Source organism: Grampus griseus (genome assembly GCF_964374135.1).
Source record: "Grampus griseus genome assembly, chromosome: 20".
Classification (NCBI taxonomy): Eukaryota; Metazoa; Chordata; class Mammalia; order Artiodactyla; family Delphinidae; genus Grampus; species Grampus griseus.
The window spans coordinates 28,439,698-28,466,044 of record NC_139014.1 but is presented as its reverse complement, the minus strand read 5'-3'; the positions used below and the strand labels follow the sequence as shown (position 1 = coordinate 28,466,044).

At 35.2% G+C, this 26,347-nt stretch overlaps 2 protein-coding genes and 1 pseudogene across 5 annotated transcripts in view; 2 read left to right on the top strand and 1 right to left on the bottom strand.

Moving 5' to 3' along the window:
• The window catches only part of INTS2 (integrator complex subunit 2), a 52,303-nt gene extending 50,059 nt beyond the window's left edge, over nucleotides 1–2,244 (top strand). For all 3 annotated transcript variants that reach the window (XM_082678680.1, XM_082678681.1, XM_082678679.1), the window contains exon 25: nucleotides 48–2,244. In XM_082678680.1, the coding sequence (XP_082534806.1) occupies nucleotides 48–217 (170 nt within the window). In that variant the 3' untranslated portion in view covers nucleotides 218–2,244. The remainder of the gene's footprint in view (nucleotides 1–47) is intronic.
• A 3,302-nt stretch (nucleotides 2,245–5,546) lies between these two features.
• Nucleotides 5,547–26,347, top strand: part of BRIP1 (BRCA1 interacting DNA helicase 1) — a gene marked incomplete at its 5' end in the record, with an annotated part of 197,017 nt that continues 176,216 nt past the window's right edge. Inside the window, 5 exon segments of the mRNA XM_082678491.1 lie at nucleotides 5,547–5,642; nucleotides 7,313–7,424; nucleotides 9,057–9,230; nucleotides 16,734–16,861; nucleotides 18,648–18,767. Coding sequence (XP_082534617.1) covers nucleotides 5,547–5,642; nucleotides 7,313–7,424; nucleotides 9,057–9,230; nucleotides 16,734–16,861; nucleotides 18,648–18,767 — 630 coding nt within the window.
• On the bottom strand, nucleotides 6,411–6,802 carry LOC309837875 (cytochrome c oxidase subunit 7C, mitochondrial-like; annotated as a pseudogene). Its single transcript has 2 exons — nucleotides 6,782–6,802; nucleotides 6,411–6,617 (listed from the first exon to the last, which is right to left on the bottom strand). The product of its transcript is annotated as a cytochrome c oxidase subunit 7C, mitochondrial-like (transcript).

The following is a 26,347-nucleotide window of genomic DNA, read 5'->3' as shown; positions in this document are numbered from 1 at the left end:
ATCCTTTCCAGATTTCTTGCCTTATTTATTTTTCCTTATGTTTTTAGGCCTTCAACAAATACAGGAGAAACCAACTGGATGGTCTGGAATCTGTAAAGATCCATCTTACAAAAATGGACCTAGGGACACTGGAAGCATGGATCCTGATGTACAGCTCTGTCATTGTATTGAAAGCACAATAATTGAAATAATAAACATGAGTGTTAGTGGAATTTAAGAAAAACAAAAACAAAAAAAACTTAAAACAAAAAAATGAAGCTGTTTTGCTGCATATACCCAACATGAATTTGCATCTTATAACAACTAAACTGAATGGGAACAGTAACGTCTTGGAATCACTAAAACGATTCAATTCAACATGAATACAATTTAGAACTCTCTTGAGAATTATGCTTGCTTGTATTTGATTGGCAGTTCTTTGGATCTACTTTGCTGGTATGTTTTTTGTAGCAGCTGAGCTTTTTCTGTTGGGAACACATTTAAGAAACTCATTACTGGAAAGTGAATATGGCCTTGTATTAAGCTTTTGAAGTGAAAAAAAACTGCCATGCCTTTGATTTAATTTCTTATAAAAATAAGTCTGTGGGTAGCCCTAGTATTTACCTGTCAGCTAGTAACAGAGTATATTGATGCAATGATGAGAGGGAGAAAAAGGGAAGGGAGAATTCAGGAAAAATTAGGAGTTTAGATACCCAAATAGAAACCTCTAAACTTGCAATGCAAGTAAGAGTAATGCAAGATGGAATTCCTTTTCTCAAGAAATAGTATTGAGAAGGCTTTAAAAAAGGCAAGTAGCTTTTTGTGAATGATTTTCATGGAATTACAGATGAGGATTTTAAGATTTTACATATTTGCTTCAATTTTTACTAATATATGAAGCCATATGTTTAAAGAGATACTTGAATAATTTGGAATTTTAAGATACTGGTTTAAAAGTGTTTACAGAAACATCTTTGTGCAGAGAAGAACCTGAAAGGATGTCTCATTTAGTTTTTTTAAAGTTTATTTTTATAATGGTCAGAGGGGGGAAATACTTTGGTATCTAAAGTTTAGAGCAATAAAACCCACTGGATTAAAGAGTTCTTGGTTTGTCATTAGGATTATAATTCACATCATAATTCTAGATTTTGAAGTACAAAAATATATACAGTGTTTGGACCACAGGAAAAATTAAAAAGGGGAAAATACTGTGTTGTGGAAGGATTTTGCAGTCCTCTTTTAGGAATGTCCATTGATTAGGTAGATGCATTCAGATAACCCATAATCCTCTTTTTCTTTCTTTTTTTTTTTTTTTTTGGCGGTACGTGGGCCTCTCACTGTTGTGGCCTCTCCCGTTGTGGAGCACAGGCTCCAGATGTGCAGGCTCAGCGGCCATGGCTCACGGGCCCAGCTGCTCCGTGGCATGTGGGATCTTCCCAGGCCGGGGCATGAACCTGTGTCCCCTGCATCGGCAGGCGGACTCTCAACCACTGCACCACCAGGGAAACCCCTCATTTTTATTCTTAATGAAGTATCCAGTGTAGAAGGTACTTCTCTTTGCTTTCTGAGATATACCTGAATGAACCCCCCCTTCCCACCCCACTTGAAACAGACCTCTTCACTTATAAAAGAAATAAGGCAGGCTAATAAGAAAGTGTGGTTTTTAAGAAAAAAAATTTAATTTCAACCTTTTCACTAGCAAATAGTCACATCTTATTTTCCTTCTGTGTAAAATGGGATTACTGCTGGCCCTACCTCATAAGGGTATAAGAACTAATTTGTATCTGTTTCAAATCATGAAGTGCACAGTATCAATGATGAGAGTATTTATAACTTTTATTAGATGCTTAAAGTTCAATTAAGTAATTTTGATGCAAAAAATAAAAGCGTACACTTAAAAACAAACTATAAGAATTTTCATATTTTTAAACAAGGCAGTTTTGTAGTCTTTTAAAATTAAGTACAACTGCTCCTGTTTTGTTTTGTTTAAACTGAGGCTTTGGAATATCTTGTGTGAGTAGGTAACCTCTAGGAATTCAGAAAAGGTTTTCTAACTAAATGCTGTTCATATTCCTGGATCAATTTTCAAAGACTGGTCAAAACCTGCTGTGTTAAAATAATAACATATGCTGTTTTTCATCACGTTTGTTGATGATGTAAATAAAATGTGTAAATATATTAGTAACTGTTAATATTCATGTATTTTAAGTTAAGGTTATAACATTTGTCACAATGTGAATTTTTTTTATTCAAGTGAAAAACAGATGTGTGCAGCTATTTTGAATATTGGTTTATAAACATTCATATTCTTTATCAAATGAACTTGTAGCTTTTTGTGTTTCATTTCACCACTGTTAACCTGAAAGGAACAGTTCAAGGGACTGGAATCCAGGACTTTCTGGCTCCAGAAACTATGTGTATCCCTTTTTGTTACGCTACATACATCAAAAGGCAATACAAGGTGAGAGTCAGTTGAGAGCCTTAGGAATTCAGGAGAGGAAAATCAGAGTAGTTACCCTGGAGCAGTTACTTAAAAGATTTTGATATTTAAAAAAAATTGTAAAAGCAGAATAATAATTTGAAGGTATTTTTAAGGATTTATTTTTATAAATTATCTTCCATAGCACTGTCTTACCAGTATTTCATTTTTTTGTACTTTCCCTTCATCTTTGTTTATGCATATGTATTTTCACATAATGGAATTCCATAATACCCAGTTTGGCATCTGCTTTTTTTTCATTTTTTATATGGAAATTTTTTGCAAGTTGTTTGGTTTTTATAATTATTCTATTGGCTCCAGAATGACTGAATTGATATAACCATCTCCCTATTACTACTAGACTGGGGAGTTAATGATTTTTTTCCGAACAGAATGGGCACTATTATCAACTGAGGTACTATTTCCTACTTTTAGATTACTTCTTTAGGGTAAATTTCTGAGCCTGAGATTACTAAATTAAAGGGTAGAATTTATTTTTATGATTGTACGTTGTCATTTTGGGAAGATATAGTAAAACAAAGTGAGGCAAACAAATCAACTCGCCTTTTGCTGCTCCGACCTGCAGCAAATCTCTGTCCCAAACTGGTTTCTCGGGATGTGAGAAACTGTCTCAGGTTTTGCTTTTGAGGGGCACTAGTATTTGAGCCAAGTTTAGGCTAGAGTTTAAAAAAAAAAAACAACAGTTTCGCGACATCATGATTAACTCCGTACCTTTGAGGAAACTGAAGTGTCCTTGGCAAAGAATAAATTGGTCTTAGGAGGGACAGAAGGCTGACAAGCCTTAAAGGAGGTACTGGAGACCTCGAGAGCGTTTCTCTGGTTGAACGTGGTATCTGAGAAAGCCTTGACTATCAGGAGATTCTGTAGCCAGCTGTCATCGAACCTTTTCGCCTAATTTGGCTCAGCAGTCTGGCAATTCCCTCCTGGGCCTTTTTGATACTCTGGCTTCCGGAAAGTTCAGAAGTTTGAATCGGGTGCCCCTGAGGAATGCTGAGAGAACTCGGCGCGGCTTAACGGTGATTCCTCTTCGTTGGTCTACAGACCTTAAATGTGACACTTAAGAGTTCCCAAGAAAACTGAAGCACGGATTAAATAACCGGTTTCAAAAAGTCCAACGGAGAACGCTCTTTTACTTTAAATCCCTGGGCTCTGCGGAAGTCCATCACTCTCGAGGCAATCGCCTTCCGGTGCCGCCAAGTAGCTTGGGCCCTTCCTTACTGCGAGGGCTTCCGTTGGGCGCCCCCTGACCTCGAGCCGGGATTGGTTGCTTGGTTTCTCGTCTTGGCGGGGATTGGTTGTCTGAGCTCGCCCGGTGATTGGTGCTGGGAGTCGAGGGGGTGGGAGGCGGGAATTCGTCTGCGCGGGTGTTGTGGAAGTGACTGATGAGAGCTGAAGGGCCGAAAAGGTAAAGCGGACGCAAGCCCGCGACCGGGCCCGGGAGTCGCAGCCAGGTGAGGAAGAGGGGCTAGGACCTTTCTTCTCTACCAGGTCTCCGCTGTGTTTGCTCGCAGTTTTCAGCTTCCTTTTCTCCCGTGAGTGGGAGTGCAGTAGGCGTTGTTTGGGTTTTCCTCAGGGCGGGCAAGTCTGTCTGGCGGGAAGGGCGCGAACTCGGCCAGGAGAGTGCCTTCTGCTTTCGTCCACCCGCTTTGCAGGCCCGTCGGTTGACTGGATCACCAGGGCCTCGGGGGTTCCAGCTTGCCGAGGGAGGAGGGAATGTGAGGAAGAAAACCTGGGGAGCGGGGAGACTGCAGCTTACCTCCTTGGAACAGAGGCCTGTTATTAGCCCCGGGCCCCGCGTTACCTCGGGGCAGGAGGGGGCGACGGCGGGAGCCTGATCTTGGTTTGTCCTTTATTCAATGTGTGGGGAAGCTTCCCCATTTTGAGATGAGTGTAGCCGCAACTGGGGCGGGGGGGGGGGGGTCGATTGGTTTCTAGGTTATATCTGAGTTACTAGGCCAGCCTTGAGCTGTTGGTTTAGATTTAGGGGTGAGATTCCACCAAATTTCATCCTCAGAGCTTCACAGAAACACAAAATGTTAGAACTGGAAAAGACCTTAGAATAGTGGTTCTTAACTTCTTTGGGAACACGTAAGCTTTGGTGATGGTTGTTATTGGCTTCATCATCTGTTGAGTTGGTATTTTAACCATCTCTCCATCCCCAGATCGAATTTACCTTTTTATCACCATTGCAAATAATTTTTCAGTTGATAACGGTGTATGTCATCTTCCCTCAGTTTTCAGTTATTTCCTTAGGATATATTTCTGGGTATGAGAAATCTTTGGACTTTCTCTCTAGAAAAATGCAGTCATACACAGAAATTTCTGCATACAGTATCAAGAGATCACAGTCTTTCAATTACATCTGTGGATCCTAGGTTAAGAGAAGGTGGTTTACAAGAGGTGGGGATTAAAGTAGATCACTTCCTCTGTATCATTGCTGGAGTTGAGGCACATTCTGTACATTACCTTATTTAATTCTTAAGTCAGTGCCTGGCTAATTTTCATAAAAACCCTATCAGGTGGATATCTCTATTTCACAGATGAAGAAACAGGCTCTGTGAGATTCACAGTGGAATTCAAATTTAGGCTTGCCTTACTTCAAAGTCCATCTTCCTTCCATTATACCCTACTGACCTTTAAGTAAGAATTATTGAGCACCTACCATGTGCCAAGGCGCTTTGTTCCTTACAACAATTTTTAAATTATGGATTTTTACAGATAAGGATCTCAGTCTAGAGAAGTGAAGAGACATGATCAGGGTAACATATCTGAGTTGTTGTCAGAACCTGATGTAGAAACTGTTTCCTAACTCCTGGTCCACAGCTTTGGCAGAATAAGGTTACAGATCCAGATTTGTTAGATTCCAAGACATGCTCTCAACCACTGTGATTTATAAGAGTATGAAATCCTTTTACTTCCATTTGTTTTGTTTATACATTTATTAATTCCAATTTTTGTTTCTAGACTTCTTTCCTAGTCTTAGGTATCTGTTTTTCTTTGAATGGCTTTGTTTCAGTATTGACTTTGATTTCTGTTGCAGTTAGGAATCTGAAGTAAACAGTAAAACATGATGTCTTCAGTATGTTCTGAGTATACAATTGGTGGGGTGAAGATTAACTTTCCTTGTAAAGCTTATCCATCACAGCTTGCTATGATGAATTCTGTAAGTATTGTTCAGCAGTTATTTTAAGTCTTTATTAAGATACAGATGCTTATAATTCATAACATACATTGAGCCTGTGACTACATTTTCTCAGATAGTAAATGGATTGAAAATATTTGCTGGGTTCATTGAAGAACATCTAACCTTTGGAAAAGTAATACTGATTGCTGCTAAACTGTATATGTCTATGATTAGGAGGTAAAGGAGAACATCCTGAAAAATGTTCTCAGCTCATTTAGAACTTCTGTTTACTTTACTGAATTACTTTGAAATAGAAAGTATTTACTATCTTTTACACAGACTACTATACTTTGCACCATAATTTTTTTGAGATATTTCAATCATATAGAAAATTAATATACAAACTTGAGTAAACCAACTTACCAGCTTTGTTAAATCTTAATATTTTGCCTTATTTACTTTATACCTTGTTTATGAGTAACAAGATAACTAATATCCTGAATTTGTTATTTTTCTTTCCTAGCCATGTTTTTATACTTTTATTGCATATGTATGTATCCATAAACAATATAGTGTATACTTTACGTTTTTATAACTTTGCACAATGATATGATATTATACTTATCTTTCTGGAGAACTTGATTTTTTTTTTTTTACTTAATATTCTTCTTCTTATTATTATTTTTTAAGGATTTATGCCGTAAGTTTTTTTATAGACATACCTAGTATGTTGAGTTCAAGAGTTGGATCCTTTTTTCAGAGAGATTGCACCTCTTAAAATGCTCCTCTTCATATTTGTTTCATGGATTAGTTTTTGAGCAGTTGGTGTCTTACTATAAAGAAAGGAGAAACAAATCCTGATCAGAAGTACAAAGTCATTGTAACTAGTAATTGCCCCTTGTTTTCCACTGAAAATGGTAAATTCTTCCCTGGACCCTCCTCATAGTGGCTCCTATGGACCACAGAGGTTGTGAACCTCCAGATGCTCTGTCCCAGCGTAGTGCTGTTGGAAGCCTGTGGAAGGTGCAGAGACTGAAGGTGGAAGAAATGGCAGCAGCACACCAAGCCCTCCTTTCCTCACGACTTTGTTCCCTTGTCTAACATTATTTTTAAGATGTAGCCCTATTGATTGATAATTCATTTTCACTGCTGTATGGTATTCCATTGTATGAATATACCAGAATTTTATATTTGCCCATTTTCCTCTTGATAGACATTTGGGTTGTTTACATTATTTTGCAATTATAAACAGTGCTGCTATGAACTTTCTTATACATGTTTCCTTGTGTTCCTGTGGGAAAGGTTTTGGGTGTTTACATAGGACTGGATTGCTGAAGTTCAGTATCTTTAACTTTACTAGAAGTTGATAATTTCTATACAGAGTGGTTGTAACACTCCCACCAACAGTATCCCCCATTAAGTTTTCATCAAAGATATTAATGTATTCTAGTTTTACAGAAATGATGGTGCTTGCATAAGTAAGGCACAAATTGCTTTTCATTTCTTTTGTGCTTGGTATGGTTTAAATCTAACAGAATTTTAGGGAGAGATACAAAGGAATAAAGTCTAGATTTAACTAAATTCTAGTTCTCCTTTCTGCTATTGCTCTGTTCCCTGAAGTGCATGCAACTTTACTTCTTGTTGTTGTATGGAGAGAGACTTTAATGAGATAAGTTGTTGAGTTTTTAAAATTGTTTTTGTGTCCATAGATTGTCAGAGGATTAAATAGTAAGCAGCATTGTTTGTTGGAGAGCCCCACAGGGAGTGGGAAGAGCTTAGCCTTACTTTGCTCTGCTTTAGCATGGCAGCAATCTCTTAGTGGTAAGTAGTTGGTTGATGTCTTCAGGTTGCTTATTGGGACCTGAAAAAAAATCTAATAAAGTACTTTTTACCCAGAATGATTCAGCCATGTTCTAGCTAATTTATTCTCTTTTAAGACATTTCTTTATAATCAGTTATATATCTTCCAAAAGAGTTTCAATATAGCAAAATATGTTCAGTTAATCCTAAAATAATTTTGAACATAAGATAGTCCTTTATTTGACGATTCAGCATGTATATAAGAATCTAGGATTTTATTTTTATTATTTTTCATAATACTGATCATGAAAATAATTAGATGATAATTTTTATATAAAAGTTGCAAGAGATGGGGCTGTCATGATTATATAGCATATCAATACAAATAATTGCTTTTTTTGAGTAAATCCTTTAATATAGCTGCTTATCTCACAACATTAGAAAATGGAATACATAAAAAAGAAAAATTCTAGTTGACCTTTCTACTTGTTTGGATGCCAGATAAGCAGAAGTTTATTGTAATATTGTTTTTATTAATTCATATTATTTCCCATAGCTTTATTGGCTAGCAAATGTCTAGTTACTTTTGTGAAAGACTATCTAATATACATAATGAATCTGAAATACAATATTGGTCACATTTTAGTTACATAATTAGATGACTCTGTCCTAAAGTATTAGGAGATTTTAAAGTTAACCATGGGTGTATATGTGTATGTATGTATGTGTGTATATATATGTACACACATATATATGTTTTTTGAAAAGAAATAGTTGTGTTACTGGTAAGACTATTAAAAATAAAGAGTAAATATTTTATAAGCTTTTGGTTGTCCATTCTGTTTCTTATTGATGTTTATCTTTGGGGAAAATGAGATTATCTGTTAATAAATTTTTAGTGGGAGACTCTGGAAAATAAAATTAGTAGTATTTATGTAGTGCAGATGGGAAAATAATGTCGGTACTGTTTATAGAAAATAAAATAAATTATTCAGCTTTTATATATCTATGAATTGTATATTTATACGATGTAGGCACACGAAGAACTATTACAATTTTGTATTATATTTAAGTATTGAAAATTACCTGTTTAATTTGAATATTGACTTTAAAATGTATTTTGATCCATGTATCAGAAATGATATCATGAAACATGTTTTTTGAAATAGAAGTATAATGTGGGAATAATTTAACGTTATGTGTTTACATTATTATTTTATATTGACCTTTCAAATTTTTCATTTAGGGAAATAGCAGTAATTAAGAGTATAAATAATTAAGAATATACTTTAGGTATACTTGGTATTTTAATATATCTCAATATAAATGAATACTCGAGTGGTTGTGCCTCTGTTACATTATTAATCTTTGACTGTTATTAGATTATTGTAAATCATGTAAATTGTTGATAACTTCTCTATAAATGTTTCTGGCATAAGTGTTTCTCACCTGTCCTAATTTGATGCTGCAGGATGGGTGACCAACTTGTCCAGATTTGCCAGGTACTTTCCTGGTTTTAGAACTGAAATTCTGAATCCTGGGAAACCTCCCAATCCTGGGCAAAAAATAAGGTGGTTGCACACCCTAGCTGAAGAGGAAGATTAGTGTTTTTTTAATTAGAAATATTATAAATAGAGGTTATTTCATTTTTAGGGAAGCCAGTGAACGAAGGCTTAAGTAAAAAAGCTGAAGTACCATTGTCGTGTTGTTGTACATGCCATTCAAAGAATTTTACAAACAATGACGTGAACCAGGGAACTTCATATCATTTCAACAGTCCAAGTATACCAACTTCTGAAAGAAATGGCACTTTGTCAACTTGTCAAGGTAGTTTATATTTTGTCTGGGTCTTTTGGTATCTGTAATAGGGGTCTTAATTATTGCTGTTATGAGACCTAATGTAGATAAATTTGGTTAGCATAATTGGTTACGTATTTCCACTTAATTTCTCTGGAATTATTTTGAATAATGCATAGAGTGGTCAGAAATCCTTGGAATATTTTATTCTTGGCCTCACTTTTAACTGATTCAGACATCTTGCTAGTTTAAATCATTTTTGAGGAAGCAAGGCAAAATAACTGATATTCAGAAATTGATGTTATTCGTAAGCAGTATTAATTATATGTCAGAATTTTATAAAACATTTTGATTTGTATTGTAAGGCAAAATCTAATTAGCCTCATTCACTCTTGATAAGTTTGCCTAGACTTCCGAGACCAGTATCCTATATGAGAATGAGGTATGTTTCAAATATGATCCTTAGATGTTCTTACTAGATTTATTTAAGAGAAATGTATTATCAATAACATAAGACTATTAATTTAAAGAATATTTCTTTTGCTTTGACTGTATGGAAAAGATTGACCATTACTTGCCTAAGCCAGAAACCTAGGAGACATCCTGTACACTTTGCTATTCCTTATTCCTCCATGCAAATCTCCACCTCCATTGGTAACTTCCCTAGTACAAACTACTATTTGTTCTTTAGACCGTGTAATAACTCCTTTCCTGCTTTCATTCATGCCATTCCTTAACTAATCACTGGCAGGGAGAAAAGAGGTTGCCATGACTGGCTTAAGTCTAAACAGTATCCACTTCCTAAAATCAAGGATCCAGTTGTCTTCCTCTAAAGCACATGACTGTGTGGAGGATGGTAGCTGCTTGAACCGAAATGTGATTCTTTTAGGAATGAGGAAGAGGAAGTGGAATAGATGCCGGAGAGGTGACCAATAGTGTTGTCTACTCGGTTTTGACCCTTAACATTTTTGGCTTTCTTTCCGAACATTCTTTCAAAGGGTCATGCTTTCTGCTGCCTTCAGAGCCTTTGCTTGTGTTAGTGTCTCTTCTGAGGAAAATTTCATCTTCAACTTGTCCTGCTCTTCCTTTAGCTCTCAGCTTAGATATCACTTCTTTAAGGCAGCCATACTGATCTTTCCGTCACACTACATTTGGTTTCCCTATTATATTCTGTCATCTCACTGTGTACCTCTCCTTCATAGCACTTGTTACAATTTGTATTATCCACGTGTCTGTGTGCATCTTTTATTAATCTCTGCTTCCCCTAGCAGACTGTATACTCCATGAGGTCAGGAACTGTGTCAGTTTGCTCGCCATTGCATACCTAGCAGTGCCTGGCATATAGTAGGAGCTAGATACATATTTGTTGTATGAATGAATGGAATTGTTTTTAAGCTAATTATTAATATAAGAACTCTTGGCTTATAATGTTAATGTACAACCTGTATTTTTTTTTAAAGACAGCTTTACTGAAATATTCTTTATATAACAGACTCTATATATTTAAATGGTACATTTTGATAAGGTTCGACATAAGAGTATTTCCCTGAAACTTTCACTAACATCAAGATAGTGAATATATCCATCAGCTTCAAAAGTTTTCTCATGCCCCTTTATTATCCCTCCTTTCCACCATTTTATAATTTATCCTCCCCAAACAACCACTCAGTGTTTTCAGTCACTGTAGATTAGTTTGCATTTTCTAGAGTTTATATGAATGAAATAATACAGTTTGTATACTTATTTTGCCTAGCTTCTTTCACTTAACATAATTCTTTTAAAATTCATCCATGTTGTTGCATGTATCAACAGTTGGTTCTTTTTTATTGCTGAGTAATATTCTATTGTATGGATATACTGCAAATTGTTTATGCAGTCACCTGTTGATGTGTATTTGAGTTGTTTCTAGTTTCCCGTTGTTACAAATAAAGCTGCTGTGAACATTTGTGTATAAGTCGTTGTTATGGACATGTGCTTTCACTTTTCTGGGTAAATACCTAGGAGTGTAATGACTGGATCACTTACGTTTAACTTTAAGAAACTTCAAAAGTGTTTCCCAAAGTAGTTATGCCATTTTACATTTCCACCAGCAGTGTATGAGAGTTCCCATTTCTCTGCATCCTTGCCAGCACTTGGTATGGTAAATCTTTTTAGCCATTCTAATAAGCTTATAGTGGTATCTTATTGTGGTTTTATTTTGCTTTTCCCTGATGACTTGTGATGTTGAGCATATTTTCATGTGCTTATTAGCCATTTGTATATCTTCTTTGATGAAATGTCTGTTGAAATCTTTTGCCTGTTTATTGTTTTTTTCTTATTGTTAAGTTTGGGATTTCTTTATATATTCTTGAGTACAAGCTTCTTTTTTTAATCAAGTATAGTTTTAGGTTTTACTTTTAAGTCTAAAGAGTAATTTTTATATACGGTGTGAGATGTGGATCCAAGTTCGTTTATTTTGCGTATGAATATCTAATTTTTCATCAACATTTATTGAAAAGGCTACCCTTTGTCTGCTGCATTGCCTTTGTGCCTTTGTAAAAATCAGTTTTCAATACACTTGAATTTTAATATAATTGTGAGTTAGAGTTGTTTAGAGTAGTCTCTTCAAGGATCAGATGGGGTAAATCTGGGTTGTATTCTGATGCTCTCTTTACATTTTTAAGTAAATTCTTTAAAAATATAACCTAAATACAGAAAAATGCACAAATTCTATGTGTATAGCTTGATGAACTTTCACAAAGTAAACACACTTGTGTAACTACCACTAGATGAAAAATAGGACATAGCCAACACCCCAGTGGCACTTCTCATGTTCTTTTCCTGTCACTATTCTCTCTCTCCACAGGTAGTAGCTATCCTCCCTCTGTCACCATTGATGAGTTTTGCTTCTTTATAGAAATGGAATTATATCTGTACTCTTGTGTCTGTCAGCTTTTACCTAACATATTTCTCAGATTCATTTGTGTTGTATATAGCAGTAGTTCTTATTGCTGTATTTTGTGGTATATAATAAATTATATACCATAATTTATTATTTCATTCTACAATTGTTAGACATTTGGGTGGTTTCTAATTTTGGTTATTAAAGCTATTATGAACATTCTTGTTCATTCTGGTACAGATAGGTAAACACTTTTTATTAGATATAGATCTAGGAATGGAATTGCTGGTCATAGTGTATGCATATGTTGAACTATAGTGGATACTGCCAACGTTTTCCAAAATGGTTGAACCAATTTATTCATCCCCCCTGCCCCGACTCTACATCTAGTAGTATATGGAAGTTACATTGTTCAACATTCTTTTTTTTTAAATTTATTAATTTAATTTATATTTTATTTTTGCCTGCGTTGGGTCTTTGTTGCTGCTCGCGGGCTTTCTCTAGTTGTGGCGAGTGGGGACTACTCTTTGTTGCAGTGTGCGGGCTTCTCATTGTGGTGGCTTCTCTTGTTGTGGAGCACAGGCTGTAGGTGCGCAGGCTTCAGTAGTTGTGGCACGTGGGCTCTAGAGCGCAGGCTCAGTAGTTGTGGCACACGGGCTTAGTTGCTCCGCGGCATGTGGGATCTTCCCGGACCAGGGCTCGAACCCGTGTCCCCTGCATTGGCAGGCAGATTCTTAACCACTGCACCACCAGGGAAGCCCCCAGCATTCTTGTTATCACTTGATATTCAAGTCTTTTTAAGTTTTAGTCGTTATGGGTTGTGGGTTGTTCTCGTGAATTTTAATTGTTATCTCTGTGGTAACTAATGAGGTTGATAATCTTTTTTTTTTAATCTTTATTGGAGTATAATTGTTAGTTTCTGTTGCACAACAAAGCGAATCAGCCATATGCATACACATGTCCCCATGTCCCCTCCCTCTTGAGCCTCTCTCCCATCCTTCCTATCCCACCCCTCTAGGTCATTGCAAAGCACCAAGCCAGTCTCTCTGTGCTATGCTGCTGCTTCCCACCAGCCAACTATTTTACATTCGGTAGTGTATGTATGTCGATGCTACTCTCACTTTGCCCCAGCTTTGCCTGCCCCGTGTCATCAGGTCCATTCTGTATGTCTACTTCTTTATTCCTGCCCTGCAACTAGGTTCATCAGTACCATTTTTTTTTTTTTAGATTCCATATACATGTGTTAGCATACAGTATTTGTTTTTCTCTTTCTGACTTACTTCACTCTGTATGACAGACTCTATGTCCATCTACCTCACTACAAATAACTCCATTTCGTTTCTTTTTATGGCTGAGTAATATTCCATTGTATATATGTGCCACATCTTCTTTATCCATTCATCTGTCGATGGACATTTAGGTTGGTTCCATGTCCTGGCTATTGTAAGTAGTGGAATTGCTGGGTCATATGGTAGTTCTACTTTTAGTTTTTTAAGGAACCTTCATGCTGTTTTCTATAGTAGTTTTATCAATTTACATTCCCACCAACAGTGTAGGAGGGTTCCCTTTTCACCACACCCTTTCCAGCATTTACTGTTTCTAGGTTTTTTGATAATGGCTATTCTGACCAGCGTGAGGTGATACCTCACTGTAGTTTTGATTTGCATTTCTCTAATAATTAGTGATGTTGAGCATCTTTTCATGTGCCTCTTGGCCATCTGTATGTCTTCCTTAGTGAAATGTCTATTTAGGTCTTCTGCCCATTTTTTAACTGGATTGTTTGATTTTTGATATTGAGCTCCAAGAGCTGCTTGTATATTTTCAAGATTAATCCTTTGTCTGTTGTTTCATTTGCAAATGTTTTCTCCCATTCTGAGGGTTGTCTTTTTGTCTTGTTTATGGTTTCCTTTGCTGTGCAAAAGCTTTTAAGTTTAATTAAGTCCCATTTGTTTATTTTTGTTTTTATTTCTGTTACTCTAGGAGGTGGGTCAAAAAAGATCTCGCTGTGGTTTATGTTAAAGAGTGTTTTTCCTATGTTTTCCTTTAAAAGTTTTATAGTGTCTGGTCTTACATTTAAGTCTTTAATTCATTTGGAGTTTAGTTTTGTGTATGGTGTTAGGAAGTGTTCTAATTTAATTCTTTGACATGTAGCTGTTCAGTTTTCCCAGCACCACTTATTGAAAAGGCTGTCTTTTCACTGTTGTATGTTCTTGCCTCCTTTGTCGTAAGTTAGGTGCCCATATGTGCATGGGTTTATCTTTGGGCATTCTATCCTGTACCATTGATCTATATTTCTGTTTTTGTGCCAGTACCATACTGTCTTGATTACTGTAGCTTTGTGGTATAGTTTGAAGTCGGGGAGGCTGATTCCTCAAACTATATTTTCTTTCTCAAGATTGCTTTGGCTATTGGGGGTCTTTTGTGTTTCCATACGAATTGTGAGATTTTTTGTTCTAATTCTGTGAAGAATGCCATTGGTAGTTTGATAGGGATTGCATTGAATCTGTAGATTGATTTGGGTAGTATAGTCATTTTCACAATGTTGATTCTTTCAACCCAAGAACATGGTATATTTCTCCATCTGTTTATGTCATCTTTGATTTCTTTTATCTGTGTTTCATAGTTTTCTGAGTTCAAGTCTTTCGCCTCCTTAGGCAGGTTTATTCCTAGGTATTTTTCTTTTTGTTGCAATGGTAAATGGGAGTGTTTCCTTAATTTCTCTTTCTGATTTTTCGTCATTGGTGTATAGGAGTGCCAGAGATTCCTGTGCATTAATCTTGTATCCTGCAACCTTACCAAATTGCTGATTAGTTCTAGTAGTTTTCTGGTGCCATCTTTAGGATTTTCTATGTGCAGTATCATGTCATCGGCAAATAGTGACAGTTTTGCTGCTTCTTTTGCAATTTGTATTCATTCTATTTCTTTTTCTTCCCTGATTGCTGTAGCTAGGACTTTCAAACTATGTTGAATAAGAGTGACGAGAGTGACATCCTTGTCTTCTTCCTGATCCTAGTGGAAATGCTTTCAGTTTTTCACCATTGAGTGTGATGCTTCCTGTGTGTTTGTCATATTTTGTCTTTATTATGTTGAGGTAGGTTTCCTCTGTGCCCATTTTGTGGAGAGTTTTTATCATAAATGGATGTTGAATTTTGTAAAAAGCTTTTTCTGCATCTGTTGAGATGATCATATGGTTTTTAATTTGTTAATGTGGTGTATCACATTGATTGATTTGCATATACTGAAGAATCCTTGCATCCCTGGGATAAATTCCACTTGATCCTGGTGTATGATACTTTCAATGTGCTGTTGGATTCTGTTTGCTAGTATTTTGTTCAGGATTTTTGCATCTATGTTCATCAGTGATATTGGTCTATAATTTTCTTTTTGTGTAGACTTTTTGATGATGGCCATTTTGACTGGTGTGAGGTGATATCTCATTGTAGTTTTTCATTTTTTTTTTTTTGGCCACCCTGCATGGCTTTGGGATTTTAATCCCCCGACCTGGGATTGAACCCGGGCCCTCGGCAGTGAGAGCGCAGAGTCCTAACCACTGGACCGTCATTGTAGTTTTGATTTGCATTTCTCTAATAATTAGCGATGTTGAGCATCTTTTCACGTGCCTCTTGGCCATCTGTATGTCTTCTTTGGAGAAATGTCTGTTTAGGTCTTCAGCCCATTTTTTGATTGGGTTGTTTGTTTTTTTGATATTGAGCCATATGAGCTGTTTGTACATTTTGGAGATTAATCCCTTTTTGGTTGCATCATTTGCAAATATTTTCTCCCATTCTGCAGGTTGTCTTTTTGTTTTGTTTATCATCTCCTTTGCTGTGCAAAAGCTTTTGAGTTTAATTAGGTCCCTTTTATTTTTTTTTAACATCTTTATTGGGGTATACTTGCTTTACATTGTTGTGTTAGTTTCTGCTGTATAGCAAAGTGAATCAGCTATATGTATGCATATATCCCCATATCCCCTCCCTCTTGCATTTCCCTCCCACCCTCCCTGTCCCACCCCTCTAGGTGGTCACAAAGCACTGAGCTGATCTATGAGTCTGCTTCCCGCTAGCTATCTATTTTACATTTGGTAGTGTACATCCATTTGTTTATTTTTGTTTTTATTTCCATTACTCAGGGAGATGGATTGAAAAAGATATTTCTGCGATTTATGTCAAAGAGTGTTCTGCCTGTGTTTTCCTCTAAGAGTTTTTTTATAGTATCCCATCTTACATTTAGGTCTTTAATCCATTTTGAGTTTATTTTTGTGTATGGTGTTAAAGAATGTTCTAATTTCATTTTTTTACATGTAGCTGTCCAGTTTTCCCAGCACCATTTATAGACGTCCCTCTTGAAAGCATATTTCTAAAAATGTTTGCTGTGTCTTTGTTAAAGTATACTGAGCGGTAAATAAGTGCTTTTAAAGATGTTTAGCATTTCCTATTTTAAACTATGTTATGAAGTTTTTAGAAATAAGTCTTAACATCTTTTTTAAAGTTGAAGCATAGTTTATTTACAGTATTATCTTAGTTTTGGGTGTACAGCATAGTGATTCAATATTTTTACAGATTAAAGTCTTACATCTTGATTTCAATTTTTTTCTAAAAATATTACCTAAATGTAAGTTATTTATACTGATTTTTTATGACTTCTTATATAAGACTCTCCTGAAAAAACTACACTGGCTGCAAAGCTATCTGCTAAGAAACAGGCATCCATGTACAGAGATGAAAATGATGATTTTCAAGTAGAGAAGAAAAGAATTCGACCCTTAGAAACTACACAGCAGGTAAACAGTTTATTGGCAGTGGAATAATCCCATTAGTTATAGCTGAACAAAGTAGTCAAGTATCAATCATTTTTCAGTGGCATCTGTAGAGATTATTTTGGGTAGTGTCAGATGTGAATTAAATGGTAAATTATTATAATTTCATTGTATACAGTTACTCATTACAAAGGAGTTTATTATAGTAAATTATTCATAGTAGCATGTCATTAAAGTGAAACTGAATGGTGCTTTCTTATATATAAGGAATTTGACAATAAAATATTTACTTAAGGCGTGTATCAGTAACAGAGCTACTTGGTACTTTTTAACTCCTCTGTTGTTTTTATCTAATAATGGCATTTTCTTTTGGCTAATATACCTCTGATATGAATATTTAGGTCATAGATACTTTTGGTATTGATAGTTTTAATGTAATGACAAGGTTTACTGTTATTTATTGAGTTTTTAATATCAATACATTATAAAATATGTTTATTTCTAAAAATTATTGAAGAACCGAAATTACTAGAAATTTTTTTTTTTTTTTTTTTTTTTTTGCGGTATGCGGGCCTCTCACTGCTGTGGCCTCTCCCGTTGCGGAGCACAGGCTCCGGACGCGCAGGCTCAGCGGCCATGGCTCACGGGCCCAGCCGCTCCGCGGCATGTGGGATCCTCCCGGACCGGGGCACGAACCCGCGTCCCCTGCAGCGGCAGGCGGACTCTCAACCACTGCGCCACCAGGGAAGCCCCACTAGAAATTTTAAATGAAATGTTTTCATAGGTGAAAACAGTGTTTTCTCATAGAGTTCATGGCATTGAGGTAAGGAGGATGGACTTTAATAGACTTAGTTACAAATAAAAAAGATTATTAAATTAACATGTCCTTTTTAGATAATTGTATATTTTTAATTGAATATACTCAAAAGGTATTTGCATTTTTATGTAGTTTATCTGTTCCATTTACAATCTTTATTAACTTCCATGATTAAACCTTGTTTTTAGAAATAGAATGAAATCGTTTTCTAGTTTTATATTTGGAAAATCACCAATTACAAATGAAGTATCTCTAGAGATTTCTTTCCCACAAAATGTGTACTTAGAGTTGGATGTTGTGAGGTAGAGCTCAATGTATAGCATTTATTCCCTGACTTCATTGGCTCTCATTTCTTTTTTGTAGGAATGGAATTATCGACAGAAATGCTTCTTTTCCTCTTTATAATTTAAGTAAATAGGTTTTGGCAAGTAAGAAAAAGCATAGATAGTTTGGAAAGAAAACAGTGGTGTTTATAAAAGAAATTTAGTCAAATACAATTTGGATTATCAAATATCTAGTAAGTAATATAATAATAGTAATCAAGTAATTTATTTCATCAGGTAGGAAATAATGAATATTTACATTTAAAGTTTTTATTCTGTGTTTTTTTTTCAATTTAGAATAAGGTTTCCATTTTTATTTACTTTTATTTTCCAATTAGATATGTAATCGGACTTTGCCATAATACTATTCTTGGTATCCATATGGTGGGACTGTTTTATGGGAAGATCATTTTACAATGCTATAGTTTTGCCACATCATTAATTAAAGCTATTTTGGTCGGAATTTGAGAGGTATTACTGTATTCTGTTTTATTTAAGTCTTATAATAAGGTGCCTATTTGTTTTTAGAAACTTTTTGATTGTTGCCAGTGAGAAATAGTCATTTTTTTTAATGCTGAAAACACGTTATAGCTATTCTGATCTTTGAGAGCAACTAGCCTCATCAAACTTCCTAGTTACAATAAATTTTATTTTGGTTCTGTATTTACAGATTAGAAAACGTCATTGTTTTGAAAAGGAGGTGCACCATTTGGATGCAAAAGTTGTTTCAGGAAAGACCACAAAACTCAACTCCCCATTAGGAAAGATAAACTCCTTTTCTCCACAAAATGTATGTATTTATGCCATTGTTCAGTTTAAAGAAGGAAAATGTGGAATTTGCTAAATCCATTTTTGAAAAAGATGAAGAATAGTGTAATCAAAGAAGAGTAGAAAACAACTCAGAGGTGCTAAGTGCTGTCACATGTCTTCTGCTGTGTGAGATGGTAAACCTATGCTCTTTGTGCCCCAGTTTCCTCATTTATAAAATAAGAGAATTGGACTAGAACGAGATCTGAAAGTTTTTTTCCTCTTTTACATTCTAATGTTTGTGAACTCTACTTCCTAGAGTTCTTTCAGTGTCCTTAGGGCATTAGTTCTCAAAGGAGTGGTCCAGGGAGCTCTGGAGATTCCTGAGATTTTTTTCCAGATAGTCTGTGAGGTCAAACGTATTTTCATAGTGATGTTAAGATGTTACTTACCTTTTTTTTTTTTTTTTTTTTTTAACCGTCTTTGACATTTGCACTGATGGTACAAAAGCAAAGGTTGGTAAAACTGTTGGTGCTTTAGCACAATAAGGGTAGTGGCATCAACCTGTATTAATAGTTATTTTCTTCACTGTCGTTAATGCATAGTTAAGAAAAGCCAGTTTCATTTAAGTCCTTGATGAAGCAGTAAAAATTACTAATTTTATTAAATCTTCACCCTTGAGATTTTTAACATTCTGTGTGAAGAATAGAGTAGTTTTCGTAAATCACTTTTGCATTCAGGAGTAGGATGGTTTTCTTGAGGGAAAGCACTTATAGGATTGTTTGGATTGTGAGCTGAACTAGCCACTTTTTTCACAGAACATTGTTTTTACTTGAAAGAATAACTGAGACTAACTTCGGTAATTCTCGAAAATAAACAAAGTGAGCCTGATAAAATTTGAGTTTTCAGTGAAAAATCAGAATTTTGAAAAATTGTGTATACTACTGTGAGCTTAGCAGTTTTCTGATACTTAAAGACTGATGATATTTATTGGTGGTGATATTGTATACATGACTTTTTGATATTGTATAATGAAATATGTTTCATTTATATAGTTTTATATAAATGGAATCATGCCTGGAATTTTTTATTGAATTCCAAATATTGTGAAGTTTACCTTGTTGGGTACTGGATATTATTGTATTTCTATAAGTACTCTTGAGTTTTGCTCTGGGATGCAGTTAAATTACTTGGAATCAGCTTGATCCTTTTGGTTCGTGCTTTTAGGATTTGTTAGGTAGGACCTGAGCCGGGTTTAGTTTTGGGCTACCTCAGTAGAGGCTACCTCCTTTTGAGTCCTCTACCTAATGCTCCATGAACTGTGAAGTTTTCCAGCCTGGCTGGTGGGAACAGGCACTGTTCCATGCTGTCTGTGAGTGTCTCATCATTTCAGGTGGTTCTTGCCACTATCTTGGATTGTTTCCTCATTGGCATGTGCTGATCAGTACTCTAGTAGATACTTGAGAGGTCCTTCTGCAGATCTCTGGAGTGCATTCTTTGTGCAGCACTCTCCATTCTGCTTTCTTCTCTGTGAACTTTAGTCTTGGTGTCCCTGGACTCTCAGCAGTGTCTCTTCAACTTGGGTTTGCTGGACTATATCTGGGTTCCCCTTCCCCATGCCGCAGCATGCAAACTCTCAGGACAACAAGCTGAAAGAATCATAAGGCTTAATCTCATTTGTTTCCCATCTCTCAGGGATCACTCTTCCTTACCTGATGTCCTGTATCTTAAAAACTATTGTTTCATATAGTCTGTCTGTATTTTTAGTTTTTCAGGTAGGGGATGAAACAACTCACTGACAAATTCCAGAAGTCTTTAGATGGCTTATAAAGCTCCTGTTTACCGGTACAGTCTTTAGGCCATTATAAACTTTTTGCATTCTTTTGCCCCTTCTCCTCTTTCCCACTTTTTTTGTCTGACTTCTGATAATCCTTCAGGAAGCCTTCCTTGGTGTCCCCAATTTTGAGTTAGATTCTCATCTGGAATGTTCCTTGTATTTCTCAAGAACATTTTCTTTTTTTTTTTAATTAACATTTTATTTTTATTTTATGTAATTAAAGTAATTAATTTATTATTTTATTATTTTTGGCTGCATCAGGTGTTTTTTTTTTTTATCATCTTTATTGGAGTATAATTGTATGGATATGTATGTTCCTATTACCATTTTCTTAATTGTTTTGGGTTTGTTATTGTAGGTCTTTTCCTTCTCTTGTGTTTCCTGCCAAGAGAAGTTCCTTTAGGATTTGTTGTAAAGCTGGTTTGGGCGTGCTGAATTCTCTTAGCTTTTGCTTGTCTGTAAAGGTTTTAATTTCTCTGTCAAATGTGAAATGAGATCCTTGCTAGGTAGAGTAATCTTGGTTGTAGGTTTTTCCCTTTCATCACTTTAAATATGTCCTGCCACTCCCTTCTGTCTTGCAGAGTTTTTTGCTGAAAGATCAGCTGTTAACCTTATGGGGATTCCCTTGTATGTTGTTTTTCCCTTGCTGCTTTTAATATATTTTCTTTGTAGTTAATTTTTGGTAGTCTGATTAATATGTGTTTTGGCATGTTTCTCTTTGGATTTATCCTGTATGGGACTTTTCTGTGCTTTTTGGACTTCATTGACTATTTCCTTTCCCGTATTAGGGAAGTTTTCAACTATAATCTCTTCAAATGTTTTCTCAGTCCCTTTCTTTTTCTCTTCTTCTGGGACTCCTATAATTCGAATGTTGGTGCGTTTAATGTTGTCCTAGAGGTCTCTGAGACTGTCCTCAATTCTTTTCATTCTTTTTTCTTAATTCTGCTCTGCAGTAGTTATTTCCACTATTTTATCTTCCAGGTCACTTATATGTTTTTCTGCCTCATTTATTCTGCTATTGATCCCTTCTGGAGAATTTTTAATTTCATTTATTGTGTTTTTCATCATTGTTTGTTTGCTCTTTAGTTCTTCTAGATTCTTGTTAAACGTTTCTTGTATTTTCTCCATTTTATTTCCAAGATTTTGCATCATCATTACTATCATTACTCTGAATTCTTTTTCAGGTAGATTGCCTATTTCCTCTTTGCATCAGGTCTTAGCTGTGGCACACGGGATCTTTCGTTGTGGCGCACAGGCTCTTCGTTTCAGTGTACAGGCTTCTCTCTAGTTGTGGTGTGCGGGCTCCAGAGTGCACAGGGCTCAGTAGTTGTGGTGTGCAGGCTCTCTAGTTGTGTCATGTGGGGTCCAGAGTGCGTGGGCTCTATAGTGTTGGCACGTGGGGTCACCAGTTGTGACACGCAGGCTCAGTAGTTGTGGTGCGTGGGCTTAGTTGCCCTGCGGCATGTATGATCCTAGTTCCCTGACTAGGGATCGAACCCACATCCCCTGCATTGGAAGGCGGATTCTTAACCACTGGACCACGAGGGAAGTCCCTACTTCCCAGTTTTTAACACTTACCTTACTCTTAATATCCTCTCCACAGGCTCTTAGTTCCATTATGAACAACACCAGTTTCTCTGAGACCTCCTTGAAGACTGTGACTGTTTTATTCATCTTTTTGTTTCAAGCACCTAACGTAGTGCCAGGAACCTAGTTGTAGACTGAGTAAATGAATACCATAATCCCTGCCCTCAAAGAGCCTTCTTTTAAATTCTTGAAAATACTGAGTGGGGGAAAAGAATAGTCAGTTATCTTCAGAGAAGGCTTATGTTTGGAGAAGTCATCTCAGGAGTTTTTAATGTCAGTAAAAATATATGCTTTATGTTTGCCAGTGTTTTCTTGCTCATTTTCTTTCACTGTACCTTATTGTCTTCATAGCCCTTACTATTTGAATTTATTAGTCTACTTGTTTATTATCTATTTGCCCTGTTAGAATGTAATGTCAATCTTTTTCACGGGTATCTCGGCTACCTAGAACAGTGTATGGCATATATTAGTTGCCCAATAAATATTTGTTGGTAGAATCTTATTGAATTCTTATAATGACTTTGAGGCAGGTACTATTGTTATTCTCATCTTACAGATAAGGAAACTCTGAGAAGTAAGTAATTTGCTTAAGGTCACAAAGCTGGCAAATAGTGGAGTTAGATCCTACCTAAGGAGTCTGATGCTCTGGCAAATGCTCTAATTACTTTATTATACATTCTCTAAAATGCCTCAGAAATTCTGGAGCCGTGTAAACAGTATTCTAGCACCAAGATAAGGGAAAAAATATGTAGAAGCCTCAAGGCTAAAGAAATCAAGTATAGAATAATATGATTGATAATAGCTAAAATAAGATAAAGTTTTTTGTTTTTTAAGGATTTTTTTTGTTTCGTTTTGTTTTTACTGGTTAAGAGAATGAGCTCAAATCAGAGTGCCTGGGTTTTAATCACAGTTCTGCTCTTTACAACCTTTGTAACCTTGATTAAGGTTTTAAACTATTGCTTCTTCATTTTCCCATTTGTTAAATGGGGATGGTAATAGTATCTATCTTACAGGGCAGCTAGAGGATTAAACAAGTTAATACTTATAAAGTGCTTAGATTATACTTGGCATATCTTGGAGCTTATTAAGTGGTAAGTGGTAGTAAAAGTATCATCAGCAGCAGTTGTAGTAGCAGCAAATACTTACATATTTGTATGCTGCTGATAAAAGGTATTATATAATACTGGTTAATAATATTAATTTTCAGAAGTTAGATTTATAATTAGCAAATTCTTTTAATATGTGTTAAAGATGTTTATAGCTCAACCTGTTTAGGATCTAGACCACTTGACCATAAGCAGAGCTACTGTGCTCCTGGCTGAGTATCTTAATTTTAAACTAAGTTCTTTGATTGATTTCTTGTTTTGGTTATATACTATGTTGATCATTTATTATGATCTTCTTATTGGCAAAGTATAATTGTATCTATACATGTGTATCTATATCTTTATATCAGTTTTATTTTTAAACCAGAAGTTACAAGTTTTCTTCCTTGGCTTTAGCTGGTATAGGTCTACATTGCTTTAGAAATGCAATAATTTTTCATAGATGGGTGATTTATTACTCATAATGTTAAAGGTATGGGTTTCTGACAATTTCTTATAAGTTTGAAGACTTATTGAAGAAGCTAAATCTCAACTAACTCTAGTAACTCAAATGGTAACATTTCACTAGTCAACAGAACTTTTGTTTGTAAGAAGACATAAGTGATATATGCCATACTAATTAAGCATGCATAAAGTAAATTTGTCAGACACCAGAGTACTTTTGCAATGACAGAAAAGACCATATGGCCGAGCTCTAATATTTGTTCTTTTTTTGATAGTCTATAGTGAAAAGCATGAATATATAAAGTAACTTTATGAAAACCCCCACAAATACTTAGGTAAAATGATCTGTATTCTCAATGTAATTTTTTTTGTTTCTAACAAAAATAGAGTAAGCAGTTACAATAGAAACATAATTAGTACAAAATGTAAAGTTTTAGCTAATGTGAATGTTTCTTCCTTTTGTACTTTAGTAAATTGTTAGTGAATTTTAGTAAATTGTTAAGAAAACCTGTAGTTTTTTGTATTTTGGCTATCATCTTAATTTTAAAAGCTTATGGTATTATTTTTAATAAATCTTACATGGATATTTAGCAGTAAATAATACTTCTCGTTTTTCAGAGAACCAGGGCTAAACATTTTCATGGATATAATATAATAAAGAATAATGGGGATACGTGTAGGGGTAATTTATTTAAAGAAACGAGTCTTTGAGTATAGTAATATGTTTTTCCCTGCTAGAAATTTACTTTGGTTTCTGGTACAACTTTTTTTCTCTTTCTCTTTTTTAATGAAGGTATAATTAACATTTAATATGTTAGTTTCAGGTGTACAACATAATGGTTCAATATTTGTATACATTGCGAAATGATCACCATAAGTCTAGTTAACATCTGTCACCTTACATAGTTACAAGATTTTTTTTTCTTATGATGAGAGCTTTTAAGATTTACTCTCTTAGCTGCTGTCAAATATTTAACACAGTATTATTAACTGTAGTCACCATCCTGTACATGACATCCACATGACTTATTTATTTTATAACTGGAAGTTTGTACCTTTTGACCTCCTTCACCCATTTCTTCTGCTCTTCACCGCCATCTCTAGCAGCCACCAATCTGTTCTCTGCATCTGTGAGCTTGTTTTTTTTGTTTTTGCATTGTTTTTGTTTTTAGATTTTACATACAAATTTGCCTTTCTCAGTCTGACTTATTCCACTACACGTAATATCCTCCATGTTCATCCACGTTGTCCCAAATGCCAAGATTTTATTCTTTTTTATGGCTGAATAATATTCCATTGTGTATATATACATATACATATACGTGTGTGTGTGTGTGTGTATACACACACACACACACACACACACCACATTTTCTTTATGCATTCATCCATCTATGGACACATATTGTTTCCATATCTTGGCCATTATAAGTAATGCTGCAGTGAACATGGGAGTGCATATATCTTTTTGAGTTACTGTTTTCATTTTCTTCAGGTAAATTCTCAGATGTGGAATTCCTGTATCTTGGTTATTCTATTTTTAATTTTTCTGAGTAACTTTCATACTGTTTCCATAGTGACTGCATCAGTTTACATTGTGCCAACAGTTCACAAGGATTCCCTTTTCTCCACATCCTTGCCAATACTTGCTGTTTTTTATCTTTTTGTTAATAGTCATTTTAACAGGTGTGAGGTGATGTTTCATTGTGATTTCGATTTGCATTTCCCTGATGATTAGTGATGTTGAGCATCTTTTCATATACTTGTTGGCCATCTGTATGTCTTCTATGGAAAAATGTCTCTTCATATCTTCTGCCATTTTTTGTTCGGATTGCTATTGAGTTGTATGAATTCTTTGTATATTAGATATTCGTCCCTTATCAGATACATGATTTGCAAATATTTTCTGCTTTTCAGTAGGTTGCCTTTTCACTTTGTTGATGGTTTCCTTTGCTGTGCCGAAGCTTTTTAGTTTGATGTAGTACCGCTTGTTTATTTTTGCTTTTGTTGCTTTTGCTTTTAGAGTCAGATTAAAAAAACTATTGCCAAGACCTCTGTTAAGGAGTTTACCCACCTATGTTTTCTTCCAGGAGTTTTATGATTTCAGGCCTGAGGTCCAAGTGTTTAATCCATTTTGCGTTAATTTTTGTAGGTAATGTAAGATAGTTGTTCAGTTTCATTCTTTTGCATGTGGCTGTCCAGTTTTCCGAGCACCATTTATTAAAGAGACTGTCCTTTCCCCATTGTATAACATTTTAAAATCATTGCAAAGTGGCTTGCTATAAATCACGAAAAATATTTTCTGTAAATTCTGGGATAGATGATTTCATAAAAAGTAGAAGAAAAATGTAGTTTCATAATGTTTAATATTTATTTTATATCAGTTTCTGAAGTGAGTTTATCACCAAAACTTTTAGATAAAGTAATTTTAGAAATGCAGTCCATATTTTAGAACTTTTCTTATGTTGAAAGATCATATGCCTCATATTTATGTATCATATTTTAATCTAGATTATCTACAGATTTGAATAAAGTAAATTGAGGAACATGGGAAAGAAACATTTCTTTTTAGGACCTGTTCCTTCAAATGGGAGGAAAAAGAGGGTGGGACTAGATTTAATATACCTTATATCCCATTTAACTGTGATA